This window comes from Anomalospiza imberbis, chromosome 20, assembly GCF_031753505.1.
Source record: "Anomalospiza imberbis isolate Cuckoo-Finch-1a 21T00152 chromosome 20, ASM3175350v1, whole genome shotgun sequence".
Classification (NCBI taxonomy): Eukaryota; Metazoa; Chordata; class Aves; order Passeriformes; family Viduidae; genus Anomalospiza; species Anomalospiza imberbis.
The window spans coordinates 6,537,596-6,552,892 of NC_089700.1; the positions used below are offsets into that span (position 1 = coordinate 6,537,596).

Below are 15,297 nucleotides of genomic sequence, written 5' to 3' on the forward strand. Positions count from 1 at the left end.
TCCTGGAGATAATTGTGTGTCTGATGGAAGACTGCAGCTATTTTTTCCAGGATTTCCAGCCCCACACCTGAGCCACAGGCTCAAAATACCACCACTGAGATATGGTTATGGAAAGAACAGAAGACTTTTCTTGTCCAAGATCACTTTTATTTCCCTTGTTTCATTAACCTCAGTGTCTGTTTGGTCTCACATATCCACGCTGACAAGGAATTCACACCAACTGCAGAATTTGGGCAGCACCTCCCCGAGCGCACAGGCTGCTGTGGGTGGAGTTGCCGGCTCTGCCATGCCCCCGACCAGCAAACACATCCTTCCAGCACATGGTTTAACCCAGGAAGAGGGGAACAGGATGTCCTGCTCCCTCTCCTCCACCTCCCCACAACCCCCTTTGTACAGCTCTCTTGGACCATAGATTTCTCTCTCCTGCCATGGACCAGAAACCTCGGGCACCGCGCTTCTCGCTGGTCCTCTACAAGCTGTAGTTTCTCCCTACTCTGACTCTTCCAGAATCTGTTCCTTTTAAGAAACAAAACCCCTCCTGACTCTGTCAGGTCTATCTGCAGCCTGGGAGCTGCTCCTTGCTGCTCCAGTGAAAACCTTAGTCCAGCTATAAAGGTCCACTGCCATGGCTGGGAAGCCCCTCTCTGCCTCCAGCCCCAAAACCAGCCCCTTTCCTCCCCGGGGCCTCGAGTGCTCTCCGGAGACAGAGCTCTACCGCTCTATTTATTTGGGCTAATTAATCTCTCTCTCTCCCCCCCGCCAGTTACAAATTAGGGTGTAAGGGTGAATTTTGGCTCTCTGGGTATGGACTTTGCTGCATCACACACAACCACCCCCCAACCCCTCCCAAAGTTTAGTGCTCTGAATTGCTGAGAACATTGGTCCGTTGTGGTTCCCCTGCGTGTACTGAGCCCGCCCGATGGCTTTCAGCATCTGTAGGCACTGCTGCCGGTTTGTTTTCTCAAGGAAAAAAAAATCATATACTGGTCTGCTATAAATTCAATAATACAATCCTTAGTTCTGAAGATACAGTTTCCATATAGTTTATAAACATTGTAAGACATACATATGGATAATTAAGGGGAAGAGGGGGAGCCTGTGCAATTGCTGGGGTTTTTTTCTCAGATGTGTGAACATGGTTACAAAAAACACACCTCCTGCAGGTACCTCATTTCTTCATGTGTTGGGTTTGTTTGGGTTTGGTTTTTGTTTGTTTTTTTTTTGTTTAATTCCACCTTTAATCAGTCTTTCCTTTGGTTGTCGGCTACTCCAAGCCCAGCAGGCAAGCCCTGTTCTGCTGTAATGCCTGAGATATTCAGGTGTTTGAGATTGTCTTCTAAGAGATTCCCAGCCAACTTTGGCCTCTGGGTTTGGAGCCAAAAGGGCTAAAACATGGGAGAACCAAATGTCCTTATTACATCAGTATCAGTGTCCTTGCACTCACTTTCAGAGAGAAACAGTGTAGGCTTAATCGGTGATGGTTTTTACAGCAATTATGTTCCTTCAGGTAATGGGAGGGGTCGTTCGGAGCGCTCTCAAATGAACAGGATTTCACAAGAGCATGGATACAGTCCATTTATCTGGGTGTTGTCACCGACGCATTGGTTACCATCCCTGTTATCTGCTTTTTGTAAGGTTGGCTTTTTTGTTGTCATTGTTGTAGGTGCTCGGTTAGGCTGTTTGTGACAAGGTGTGATAATGCCTTTTAATCTGCTCCCGCTGCTCTCGGCACAGTCCGGCCGGGCACGGAGACAACCCTCAGAAGCCGAGACAACGTTCTTCCCTTCGCCAGGCCAACGCTGAGCCACGTACAAAAAAAGAAGAAGAAAAGAAACTCTGGTCCTTTGTAGATTGGTGGCAGTACAGCTCCGCTCCGTCCGCGGCCGGGGCTGGGGGGCTCAGCGGATGACGGCCGCCAACACCACCATAAAAACCAGGAGCGACGCCCTGAGCCCCGGGCAGCCGGCGGCCTGCTGGACCCCGCTGGGCGGGCGGATGGGCGTCCGCCGGGTGCACTTACCCTTGCGCTTGGGGGACAGCGTGGGCATGGCCCCAAAGCTGTATTTGTGCTGATAATCAGGCACATAGTCTGGGACCTCCTGCCCGTTTTTGCGCGGCCCCAAGGACACCGGTTTGGAGGTTCGGTTACGGCCTTTGTGGCTGGTGCAGTTCTTGCCGGGTTTGCGGTAGCCCGGCCGGGAGCCGGCGGGCTGGTTGCTGTGCAAACTGTTCTCAGCCCCTCGCTCCTTCCCCTTCTCCTTGGAGGAGTGGTGAGGGTGGTGGGATTTGGAGGCTCCTCTGTCCGCCGTAGAGAAGGTGTGTGTTTTCATCTGGTGGAGCGACTCGGACCCTGAACAGTTCCTAAAATCTTCTGCTCTTAGCACCTTGAGGTCCTTGCCGTGCATCTGCTCGGGGGACTCGCAGATGACGCTGGAGCTGGAGCCTCTGAACCTGTGCAGCCATTCCCAGAGGGAACGGGCTTTGCAGTCGCAGCTCCATGGGTTCCCATTCAGCCTGAGAAACTCCAGGGCTCCCAGGTGGGCCAGGCAGTCCCCCTGCAGCTCCGAGAGGCTGTTATTGAACAGGAAAAGGGTGGTCAATCTTCGGAGGTCATGAAAAGCCCGCCTATGAATCCACTGCAGCTGATTTTGATGGATGAGCAGCCGATCCAGGTTTATTAGTCCCCTGAACGTGTTCTGATGGAGGCTCCAGAGCTTGTTTCCATGGAGAAAAAGATGGCTGAGGTTAACCAAGTCAACAAAAATATCATCCTGAAGGAACTCAATGTGGTTGTCTTGCAGGTAAAGGTATTGCAGGTTGTGGAGGCCACCGAAAATCCCGCTGGGGAGAGAGCTCAGCCCGCACTTGTACAGATACAAGGCGTGAAGTTTCACCAGCCCTTGGAAAGTGTCTGCAGCCAAAGCCCTTAAGTAGCGGTTGTCCCCCAGGTCCAGCTCTTCCAGGTTGATGAACCCGTCGAAGGTGTTGGGGTCGATGAAGGTGATGTTGTTGGAGTAGATCCAGAGGGTGACCATGGAAGGGCTGAAGTGGCCCCGCAGCAGCAAGGTGATCTGGTTGTTTTGGAGGAAGATCCTCTCGCTGTCCTCGGGGATGCCCTCGGGGATGGTGACGAAGTTGTGAGCCTGGCAGCTGACAGTCATCGGGGAGGGGTAGCACACGCAGTCGGTGGGGCAGCCCAGGGCACCGGGCACCTTCAGCCCCAGCAGCACCAGCAGCAGCTCCGCAAACCCCCCTGTGCGGAGAGAGGGGAGAGCGGCGTCAGCGGGAACCGGGCACCTCCCGCCCACCCATCGCTGCTGTGGAGACTATTCCGGGTGAAAAACGCCCCCAGTTAGCTCAGCCCTCCTCTCTGCTCATGAATTACCCACGCGGCTGTGATGAGTAGGCTCATCACCCACAGCAGTTAAAACGTGATGTATGGAGTACTCCCTGCCTCCTCTCCCTGCCTGCAACAGGCGGCTGGTTGTGTTCCCAGCCCGGAACAGGCAGGAGAAACTTTCTCGGTGAGAATTCACGCTGGCAGCGCAGGCAGCAGAGCCCCTTGCCTGCAGGCAAGGAAACGCCGCGGTGTGAGAGCAAACAGAGGAAATTCAAACCCTCGCAGGTGCCCCCAACTCCTCTTGAAATGCATCTGTTAAATCGCCTGCACATATCGGAGAGGAAAAGCTGCAGAGATTCAGCAATTCCCAGTGAACCACCTAAAATTACACGTGTGCAGTGCATCCCACTCCCCCAAAGGCACAGACCCATCCCCACCGTCTCCTTTCACTACAGTTGTTAGACACCACTATCCACCCTGAAACCCGAGTGATTTACAGGGAAATATGTTGTCAGCAGTTGGTGGAAAAGGCTGAGCCGAAAACTCCGTTTGGAAGTGGGATGCTCAGACATATTTTTAAATGGATGTCCTGTGGCAAAGCATATTGCATCCTCTAATGCTACAGTATGTGCCTGTGACTGGGGCTTCCTCGCAGCAGAGAAGCAGAGAACGTGGCAGAATCATCCCCTCCCTCTTGCTCAGCTCCTCAGAGCTCCGCTTTCGCCGCCCCGCTCCCATCTCGCTCCCACTCCTCGCACCAGGCTTGCTTTCAGGCTATTCCTTCTGCGCCGAGTGGCTTTTCAGACTCATTGCACCAGACTTGTCATTTCTCATTCAGATTTTCCTCCTAGATTTGGCTTTTTCCTCTTACACACAAAATTTGCTCATGTCTAATGAATTCTGCCTCTGGACTTTAGAGGGAAAAGGAGTAACAGCGGAGCAGCGCACAGCTGCTGGTGCCATCCTGCCCACGAGTCCTACTCAGCTTGTACTAATCTGAAAAACGAGAGTGGAAGTGGAGTTCATCTCTAATTACTCCACGTCGTTATCACCAGCTAGTCCAAGAGCCAGGACCCCTTGGGCTTTTACCGTCCCTCTTTTCAGTGCCTACAGCCTAATACAAGTTGGAGGCACAAAAACCTCACTGTTTTCTTATTAATTGTGTTTGAAATGTAACTGCGTGGTTGCTGTTGCCTTTTCCCTGGTATGGAGATCTATTGCCATTTAGTTAACAGCAGGTGACCCGTCCATCTAGACCCATCCTTTCAAGGCAAAGTTGCCACATATTTTAGATAAACTGGGTTATTCAGACTCTCCATAAATCACCAGTAAGAGCCAGTCATCGCTGACTGGGCGGTTAATAGGAAAAAAAATAGCATTGCTGCCCAAAGCATCGGATCGAGCCTTGCCTGGGAATGGGAATGAGGGGGATGACTTCCATGCACTGCCCTTCAGAAACAAAGCATGGGCTACCAGCAGGGATGTCTCATCCCTGCGCCACTGCCAGAAAGGGCTGGTGAGTTGGGAACGCTGAATTCGCGACAACTCCTACGGCTGTGTAGGAAAAGGAACATTCTCCAAGTCACTGCCGTAGCATTTTGGCTTTGCTGTCGTGCCTCTGCACGATGAGCGAGGGGCTGCGCTGGTGGGAGCATCGTGCTGAGTACCCAGCGCTCCCTGCCAAAACGGGAGCCCTGGCTGCCACTCACAGCCTGGGAAACAGCGGTATCCTGAGGATATTGTGATTATCCTACGATGGGAGAGAAAAAGCAATGTTTGCAGATATATTCTGCTGGGTTTTTTAACTCGAGGATGTGCTCCACCAAGGTGGGACGACTCCACGTCCCCTGTCTTACCTCGGTGGCACCGGAGCACGGCGCCTTTCGTAGGTCTGATGTTTATTAGTAAAACCCTGCCAGGCACAAGTGCTGTGACGATCTCCCACATGCAGAGTCTGTTATTGCAAATACCAAATCACAAGGGTCTGAATCAATAAACCATCTCCCAGCTACACGCAGCAGGTTGGAAGATTACATATTGCTTCCAAACAACAGTTTTATGCGCTCTTCCGTGACACGACAGTTGCCAGGCTAACGGGATTACTGACGGGAGGTGGAGCCGGGCAGGGATCTGGGAGCATACAGGATTTCACATATAGGGATGGTGATGACAGGAGGCTGTTAGCAACGCGTGGTGATGGACCAAGGCAGCCCAGGCCTCCCTGGAGCATGGCCAAGGTAGAGGCTCCTGCCGAATGGGAACGCAGCGTTTAACAGCTCGCTGCCTGCAGGGATAACTCCGGAGGTAAAGGTCAGAGGGAACTGAGTCCATCTCTTTAATTAACAGGCAGCTGTGAGTTAATGGCTGGAGCTCCTATGGAGAGAGAGATGGGATTCCTGCAGCCAGGGACGGCGGTGAGGATAGGCTGGGGTTGTTACTGGTTCTCAGCTTCCCGAGAATAGGATGGTGGGAAGAGAAGACAGGGATGTCTTTCTCCCTGTTGCATCTTGGGAGTAAGGAGAATGGGGAAACAGAAGGATGGATATTTAGGGAAAAAAAAAAGGTCAAAAGGGGAGCAGGACTTGGATAGGGAGTATGTTTACATTAGGTGTAATGAAGGAATTTTCCTTGCCAGGATGGTGAGGCCCTGGCACAGGCTGCCCAGAAAAACTGTGGCTGCCCCATCCCTGGAAGTGTCCAAGGCCAGGTTGGATGGGGCTTGGAGCAACTTGGTCCTACTGAAGGTGTCCCTGCCCTAGATGTTCTTTGAGGTCCCTTCCAGCCCAAAGCACTCTGTGATTCTATGAAGGTCTGGACTCCCCAGTGGATGCACACAAGGCCTGTGGTCTCATCAAGGAGGCCTTCCCTCCAAGCCTGTAAAACCTGCTGAGTGCTTAGTGGTGTGAGAAGCTGCTCCTGGCATGCTCTGGGCCTGGTCCCAGTTTAGATCTGGGAATGAGATCCCCAAAAAGCAAAGAGGCCATGAAGCCATGAAGCTCCTGAGGCTGGTAACACCAGCACTGGGATATCCAGCAGCCAAATTCCACTGGGGCATGACAGCCAGGAGCACTTGGGTCTCACTGGGCTTCCCCGACTGGAAAACACCATGGGAGCCTCCTGAGAGACCCCAGCCCAGCTCTCCTGAGAGTTTGACCCTGTCTAACTTGTTATTCCTGACTCAGCCCTTTCAACTTCATCTTGTAAAGGTTGTGAGGTACACAGAGGGTCACCAGCCTGAGTGTTGAAGCTCACCGGGGAGGGAGAGCTTCAAAAGCAGCACAGAAAAATCCTCCAGAAACCTGCTGGTGAAGTGAGTAAAACCAAATCCCCGCTGACACGGATAAAACCAGCAAAGGGGTGTTTATCTCCTGCCTTTCTCCCACTGACGTGCTGTGTCACCCCAGCCTCTGCTCGCCGAGTCCTTCTGCTGCCTCCTGCTTCTGACTGAGGTTTCAGTGATTGGAATGAATTCGTCTGACTGTCCAAACCATTTCCCATGTAACATCCCTCTAATTGGGCATTAATTAGGCATCAGTTAATGAATGCTTGAAATAATTTATCTTTGGATGCGTCCAGTTTGCAGTCTTACTTTTAACAGCATTAGACTCATTATTAGATTAACATCGTTATAAATGTTCTCCATTACCTGCTTGTTTCCATTGTCTTAGCCTTATTACTGAGAGTGAAAATCACTCCTCCCACATGCATTATTGATGAGTAAGGACTTTCTATATGTAGCACGGGATTAATTGTTATACAGTGTAATGCATTTAGCGTGAAGCCTCAATTTGTGCAAGAGCTGAAGGCAGCCAGAAGAATGCAGACACCCGGAGCCAGCATGATCGGCCAGACACAGCACATCTCTCTCCAGCCCAGACCAGGTTCCTCCCAGGCCGGTGCCAGCACAGGAAGAAATTTGAAAAAAAAAAAAACCTGGTTTGATACCCAGGATCAAAGACAGATGGTTTGAAGTGTTGGAGCAGTTCTCTGCCACCACGGCAGGGACTCTTGACTCTGCAGTGCCACTTGCTCCAGAGAGCCATATGTACCTGCCCCAGCAGTTTTCTTGCTTTTTAAGGTTTAGAACACTTTACTGTACCTCTAAGCCAGGCAGGGACTCGGTTTCTTTAGAACATGATGCCATTTACTTCCTTTAGGAGGCTCAGACTCAAGGCCAAGACATCACTTAGGGCAAGGATGGCTTTGTCCCTGGGGGGATGCACCTGCAGGACAACCCCTGCCACAAACTCCAGCACCCCCTGCCCGTTCTTTCTTGGCAAGCTGCTTCTCTCAGATGGATATTTTCACCTCTCCATCCGGACAAGCTTATATGGGTCAGAGCCTGTCTAATTCTCCAGCAGGAGAATCCGCTCTCGAGGATGGAACAGGTTGCTTCTCTTCCAAATCTCTCCTAAACCAGCTATCTGCTTTGGGAGACCCATCTTAGCTCATGTCTACATGCAACTTGACTGCCTGCTTACTGTGTCCATTACCAGGGCTGCTCAAGCTGTTAGATTTATAAGCTCTTTAGAGCAAAGCCCTCGTCTTCTGGTTGCTGATTTATGTATCTTTACTGCCATAAAACACTATGTATAGCTACTACATAATATAAATAATAATACTTAACTGGAGTGCGCTACAAGTGGGGAGAAAGCATCTGCTCACAGGCGGGATTATCAAAAAGGGAAAAGCTTCCTCATCACTCACCCTCTTTTGAGGCCAAACTCACACCTGCTCAAACACCAGCACCTCACTTAGCTCTAGACAGAGATTTTCCCGTCCTGTTCCCACCCTGGATCTATCAAAGGATTTTTCAAAATCCACCCCTAACAAGCTGGTGCACAAAGAGATGACTACAACCCCCGGGGGGAAAGTACACTTTGAAACTTGGGAACGACCTCAGAATTGGATGTTCACATAGAGAGAAACTGTTGTTTAGGGAGAAAAAGCAGCCTCAAATGCTCACAATTTCATCAGCTAAGTGAAGGACGATGAAAGGCAAGGACAGAGTAGCAAAAGCAACTGGGCACGAGCCAAGAGCCAAACTCAGGATCTGGGATGGTTCAACAAAGCAGTGTCAGACCCTGCTTAGCAGCTGCAGGGTTTATTCCCTCTTATTCTCCTATTTTTTTTTTTTTTTGCAACACGGAGGATAAAATAAACATGCCCATGCTGACTGTCACAAAGCCTAAATTCCCCAGTGAGCAGCAGCTCCCTTTCAGCCTCTGTGCAAAGCCCCTTAGGTGCTGCCCCACGGTCCTGCAGCAGGAACATCCTCACTGGCATTGCTCCCAAAACATCAGCTGCAGCTCCCAGCACCAGGACACAGCACGAGGCTTTGCTTCTGCACGAGCTGCCTTTCAGCCAGAGAGTGGCAGCCACCCATCCACCTTCATCATTTTATTATTTTTTTTTTGCGACCCGTGTCATAAATAACTGACAGATCCCAGCTGTTTGGAGTTATGGTTTCTGATGGAGTGACAGCTGCTCCCAATCCCCCAGTCATCACCCCGGCAGTTCTGGAACATTTCAGCAACATAAAAATCATTGGAGATAATTTCGGTTTTGTATAATTTGGTTAGGCAAGCTGTGATTTAATGGCAATTATGACCTCCGAGGCAGAAGATGAGCTTGGAGGCTACTGGCTTCACACGACTTTAGCTCGGGGTGCAGCATCAGGGATGTTCCAGGGAGATGGCACTACAAGAAAAAAAAACCTTCTCCAGCAGCTGGAAATTGCCTTCCTTGGCTGGCAAGTGGAAACACTGTTCCCACAGGAAGAAGCATACAAGGAAATTTGGAAGGAATAGTGCTAAGGAAAGCTTTGGGAAGAGACTGGTGCCAAAAGATGCATCAGGAGGTACCTTTTAAAGAAAAGCCAGGAAAAGGCTGTAGACTGGGGAGTACCTCTGCAAACCCTTCTGTGTCACCAGTATCTCATGTGTTAACTGGTACAAATGTCCTCTTGGTCACTCTGAAAGCAAATCCTCCTCCTGTGACTGAGATGGGGAGCTGGAATCAGGAACAGGCCGTGGCCTTTGCAGGCAGCTGTCTGCTCTAGGCACTGCCCTTTGCTCTCCCCTCTCACAGGGTTTCTCCTGCTCTGGGCTGTGTTGCCTCCTCTCCCTGGGTGCTCCTCGCCCATCCCAGAGCTCCTTGGTTCGTATTTCTCCAGCTCTGACTGAAAGGAGCAAACCCTTGGGCAGCCAAGCTGTGCTGGGAGGTCAGCTGAGGATGGAGAACCGTGCTCAGGAGCTCTGGGGACATCACGGTGTTTCTGGCTGGGGGCAAAACGTGGCCTAACAGCAGGAATAACTTTTGTTTGGAGCTGAGAAGGTCCAATTCCCTCACTCCATCATGGCTGTCAACCAGCTTGGGGTTTGCTGTGAGCTCAAGCTCAGGGTGGAGACCCAGGGCCAGCAGCACCCCAAAATCCAGTCCTTTAGGGTGTTGCAACTTCAATTTACATTTGCTGACCTGGTAACTGGAGCTGTTCACCTTCCCCCACCAAAGTCAAGGCCAAGGTCACCTGGAAGTTTCTGGATGGTGGTCATTAACTCCTATTGCAGTTTGAAACCAGACCATAAATTTCATAGTGTAATAATGTAAAAATCAATAACTCTGTTTGAAACAATAGCTTTGTCTTCCATTTCAGCCGGCTCTGATATCTCCCCACAGACCACGTCCCTCTGAATCACACAAATAAAGAGAGAGGAGCGATGGGTGGCGGGGCTGCTGCTCCCCTGCCAGGTGCCCAGTCCCTCCATAGTTACAGATTCAATTAGTTCATTTATTCCTCTCTTGCAGTTAAACCCGAGGATGATTTAACAGGAAAATATAAGGAGCCTTTTATGCTCAGTCTCTCTGACATCCCGTCCAACACAGCGTCCCTGAGGCTTTCCATGTGAGAGCTGCCCAAACCCCTGCTCTCTATTGCCATGTGCAGCAGGGCCAAAACCCAAAATACTTCTGGAAAGATGCAGAACCAACTCACACAGACAAAAAAATAATGAAAGTCCGCTCTTTTCCAGCTCTGGCTTTCCGGGCGAGGGAGGTCTGGCTTCCTTTGCTTGCTTATTTTCCGTTGTTTGCTGTAGCACTGGCTCAAAATATACATCGAGAAGCAGGATTGTCTTTCACATGTTGGTGGATGTGTGATCCTCAAAAAACAAATTAGCACCGATTCACTTCTATATAGAGTGCAGCCGTCAGGGAATCACTCCTGAATTCACAGCGAAGGAAAGTAATAATGCTTCCAGCGTGCTAATCCTCTCCAAGAGCAGCCCCTGAACTCTCTCCTGGTGCTGGAGGCACCATTGGAAATTACAATTCTACTGAAAAAATAATAAATAAATGCAGAAATTGGCAGGGTTTGTGCTAGTCCAGAGGATTTGTACCCTAATGTGGAACTCCCTGTTTAATTAGCACTCCTCTCTGTCTGCATCTCCTCCTCCTGCTCTCAAGCTAAAGAAAAAGGGGGAAAAAGGAGGTCAATGGTAGAAGTGGCTGTGGGATTGAAACTTGGCTATAGAAACTTGTTTAATTTAAATGCTTCTTTCAGGACTAGCACACGCAGAAGCAGAGGGAGTGTAGAGTGTGTTTTCCCAGAATAATCTGCTCTGCTTAACCCCAATTCTGAGCACACCTTCCACAGCAGGGATGCCCTTGGTGGAAAACTGCAGTGGGATGCTGCTGGTCCTGTAGCTGCAGGCACAGGGAACAACCCCAGCACCTCAGCTTTGGGAGAAGACTGTTTAAATCAGAGGCTGGGCTGCTGCTTGCAGCAGTTGGAGACAGATCTGGGATGGGATGGGATGGGATAGACTATTTCTGTTGGAAGGGACCTACAATGATAATCTGCTCCATCTGCCCAAAAGCTAAAGCTTGTTATTAAGGGCACTGTCCAAATGCCTCTGGAACACTGACAGGCTTGGGGCATCAGCCACCTCTCCAGGAAACCTGCTCCAGGGTCTGACCACCCTCTCAGTGAAGAAATGCTTCCTAATGTCCAGTCTAAACGTCCCTTGGTGCAACCATTCCCCCATGTCCTGTCCCTGGACATCAGGGGAGACAGACCATCCTCTTTTCCTGGGTCTGCTGCAGGGTTTATTGTGCCTCTGTGTCTCACCCCACCGTGCATCTCAAAAGCCACTGGGACCTTTTAGGAATGCAGGAATGCTGGAGGGAAAGGCACATCTCTCTGTGCATGGATAAGTCAAATCCTTGGGTCCTGCTGTGGCTGGAGGTGTCAATGCACACCAGGATGCTCCTGCTTTTCCAAGAGAGAAGGGCATGCACCAGGGAACACCCTGAGCAGGATTCCAGGCATGGATAGGGGTTTCACCAGCTACTAGCACTGCTGTCCTGACCCCCAGCAGGCACCAGGCAGCCTCTGCTGGTCCCCAGCACAGGACAGGGCTCTGGGCTCTGGCAGGACTTGCCAGCAGCCTGCAGTGAAGCTGGGATAGAATTTGGCAAAGGACAGGGAGATCTCGAGGTCCTTGAGAAGGGACTAATAATTCCAATTGCCCCTGAGGAAAGAAATACAGGAGGATGACTTGAGCTTAGTGGATTGTCTGAGGCGTCTCAGGGGATCATCAGATACTTCCACTCCCTTTTTGTCCTGAGGTGACAAGTTTTCCTTCCCATTCACAGAAATGCAAAGCAGTTCATTCACAGCAGTAATAAGAACCATGTCCTTTGTAAAGCAGCCGGGGAGTGAACCCTTCGAGGTGCTTTACAGCAAAACAATTGCAGATGAAATGACAAAACCCACCCCAGCTGAGCACCAGCCAGATCGGTATCAAACGCTGAACAAGCTCATGTGTAGAGAAAGCAGATTCACCAGCCCCTTTCCCTGCCAGCAGCTGGCCAGGAGCTACGGAGGGTTTCTTTAGGATCAGAAATACAGCCAAAACCGAGCAAATATGAGATGGAAGAGCAAAGTGACAGCTGCCCGGGCTCTCAGTGCACGCTTGGCTGCCCCATCCAGCACACATCCACAGGAGATGGAAAAACTGGAGGCTGTGGAAAAGCGGGGATGTGCTGGATGGATCTTTACCTGGCTGGAGCCAGGAGTGGACAGCAGCCCAACAGAGGGAGGCAAAGATGGTTTCATGCAAGTACGGCTAATAGGGAGGGCATTAGTCCTATAAACTTGTAATCCTGCTGAGATCCCGACCCCAACCACCGAGATCCACAGGCGAATTCTGTACCGTGCCACATGGGCTCTCTTTCATCATCCCTTTTCAGCCTTTCTGTATCTGAGATTTACTGGATGTCCTTGTGTTTGGTGGAGAAGAGGGCAAATTGGAGCCTGTCGTGTACCTTCTTCCTCATTCAGCAGCACATCATTCTGCCTGCAGCAGGGGGGAAGGAGACGGACAGGCAGGCATCAAAGCTGCTGGCTCTGTCACATTTTCTTCCCCCCAACCAAAAAAGAAGTGTTGGCGTCATTTGGAGCCCAGCCCACAGCCTCAGGTCTCTCTCCCACACCCAAAAAGGGCAGCAGCACCTTTCCCTGTGCCCTTGGTCTCCTCTCAGGGCAATGCCACGAGCACTCCAAGTGAACATCCCTGCGGGTCAGCAGCCGAGTGAGCACCGCAGATTCCAGCAAAACCCCATCCCCACTGGAGCCAGCGTGCTGGGTCATGAGCACGGCTGCCTTTCAGAGACCTCTCCTGTGCTTTGCACTGAACTTTTTACCAGCTCATGAGAAAGGCAGTGATAAAAGCAGAGCTGTGTGAATAGCTGAGCTGTGCGGCTCCTCTGGCCGGCATCCGGGGCTGCTAGGAGGCTTAATGAGCCAGTAGGAAATGCCATGTGCCCAGCTGGATGTTGGGCATTGTCACTCTCCCACACAGCTCTTGGGGTGTGTGGGGATGTGGGGGACCTGAGGACTGAGCAGCAATGCTTTGCCAACCCCTAAAATCTGAATGTTTGGAGCAGTTGGGTGCTGGGAATGAATGTGCAAGCGATGAACGTGGTCAGGACACAGCACTCTGCTAATATCCTGCTTTGTCTAGCTCCAGTGCCGGTATTCCATCCCAAAATATCCCCCTGAACATCCCTCTGGGAGTGGACTTCGTGGAGATGCTGCACATCCCCCAGCACCAGGCAAATGCCTGCATTAAAAGCTTAATAAAAATAGCTTGATAACGGGATGTGTTCCCATCACCGGCGGCTCTCGAGCCCGCCGCCGATCCCTGTGCCTCCAACACAGCAAGGCCAAGTAATTACGGGATGGGGCTGCAAGGTCCTGACAGTCTAATTTCTATTAATTACAGCCTGTGCAGGATCCTGTCGCTGTGGAAAGGGGAGATGGTGAGATGGGAAATCGTTGCAGGGCCGGGAAGATGCTGAAGGTTGGTGGTGCCGACTGGCAGCGGCCAAAACATTCGGGCTGGCCACAGCAAGGAGGGGTTTATGGTGAGAAGCAACAGGCTGGGCTGGATGGAGTGATGGGGATGTACTACCCTCCTCCTCCTCGTGTTGTCTTGCTCGAATGCACGTTTTTCAAAGTTAAAACAAATTGCAAAGAGTGGAAATCGGCAGTTTTAAGGGAAAAGAAAAGAAAACAAAAATAAGATCTTGGCAGAAGGATAAAAGAAGGCAACTGAAATGCTCATTAAAACTGAGGGGCCCCATCTCCCTGTCCAAGTGGCCACATCTCTGGAGGTTCCCAGATCCTTTGAAATGCCTTGTCAGACAAAGTCTTTCATCCTACCTGATTCTGGCTAAATTCATGGACCCAGAAATTTTCACTGGAAGCGTGAAAGACAGAGCAACTCCATTCTGACTTTTCACTTCCCATCTGATTGCTGTTGATACAATTTATTCCTATGACAGCATCTGCTGCTTTCATGGGTTTTTTATTCTGAAGTACAACTCGTCTTTGTTACTCCCATTTTCAGGCCTTTCATCATTTGAATCACAACATAAAAGGCATTTAAACACTCCTGCTTGGAAACCAGACTGGGAGAGGGTGGGAGCAAGGAGATGCCATGTCACCCCAGCCCCAGCCCTCCTCTGGCACAGGATGGGCAGCCCTGTGGGTGTGCCACAACCCTTTTGTGCTCCCATGTGCCTCCGGCCAAGGACAGCAGTGATGGGGATGCTGTGGCTCCATTTTGGAGTGATGCTGTGAAATCCAGATGTGCTTTGAGGTGCAGAGCCCTGTAGACCATGTCTCTGCTGGGGCAGCATCTCTCTCACCTACCACTGACCCAAAGAGTGTTTCCAGGGGCTCTGTGCCCTCCTCATCAGCCAAACCTCTCGTTAGACAACTAATTGCCTTTTGCTCTGCGGCTCCAGACCCGGCTGTGGTGCTCAGCTCTCCATGTCCCGGTGCTGGGGGGCTCTGCCACCCCTCACTGCCATCCACACCCCTCTGAACTCGCCAGGGACCCTTGTCCCCACCAGTGCCAGCAGATCCCGCTGTGCCCTGGCATCTGCCGAGCTGCTGGAGGCACCGGGGAGTTCAGAGCTACCCACAGAAAATTGGAGTCTAATAATAGCTCCGTGGTGTTGCACCAGCAGAGAGCTGGAACAGCTACGTCTGGCAGGGAGAGGCCACTGCTGGCTCCTGTCTGCTCAGCTGGAAGAACAACGCCTTTCCCGGGATCCTCCTCCCTGCAGCCCCCGCTGTGGCTGACAGACCACTCTCCACACTTCAAGGATTCCCTGCCCCAGCAGCGTGGCTCACACCACTCCCCAGACTCCTCCCTGTGCACACGGGGCACGGGGCTCCACGCCTGTGACAGGGTCTGGACCATGTGGAAAAGCCACTGAGGGTACAGAACGGGCAGGACTCACCCACCACACCCCTGGATGAGCATCTCTGGGATGTGGTGGCCTCTCCCCCTCCTGCTTTAATTCCCCTGCCATATTTTCCACTCCAGCAGGCATTGCTGGCACCTGAGCATCCTCCAGCTACATCCCTCATCCCACCTGGTATC

The 15,297-nt window shown here is 51.4% G+C and overlaps 1 protein-coding gene and 1 long non-coding RNA gene across 2 annotated transcripts in view; both read right to left on the reverse strand.

Moving 5' to 3' along the window:
• Window positions 1-981: 981 nt before the first annotated feature.
• RTN4RL1 (reticulon 4 receptor like 1) overlaps window positions 982-15,297 on the reverse strand; it is a 29,084-nt gene continuing 14,768 nt past the window's right edge. Inside the window, exon 2 of the mRNA XM_068210419.1 lies at window positions 982-3,253. Within this exon, the coding sequence (XP_068066520.1) occupies window positions 1,899-3,253 (1,355 nt within the window). The 3' untranslated portion in view covers window positions 982-1,898. The remainder of the gene's footprint in view (window positions 3,254-15,297) is intronic.
• LOC137485747 (uncharacterized) lies at window positions 7,337-15,019 on the reverse strand. The gene is made up of 3 exons (XR_011005450.1): window positions 10,335-15,019; window positions 9,205-9,339; window positions 7,337-9,040 (listed from the first exon to the last, which is right to left on the reverse strand). It is a non-coding gene; the product is annotated as an uncharacterized lncRNA (long non-coding RNA).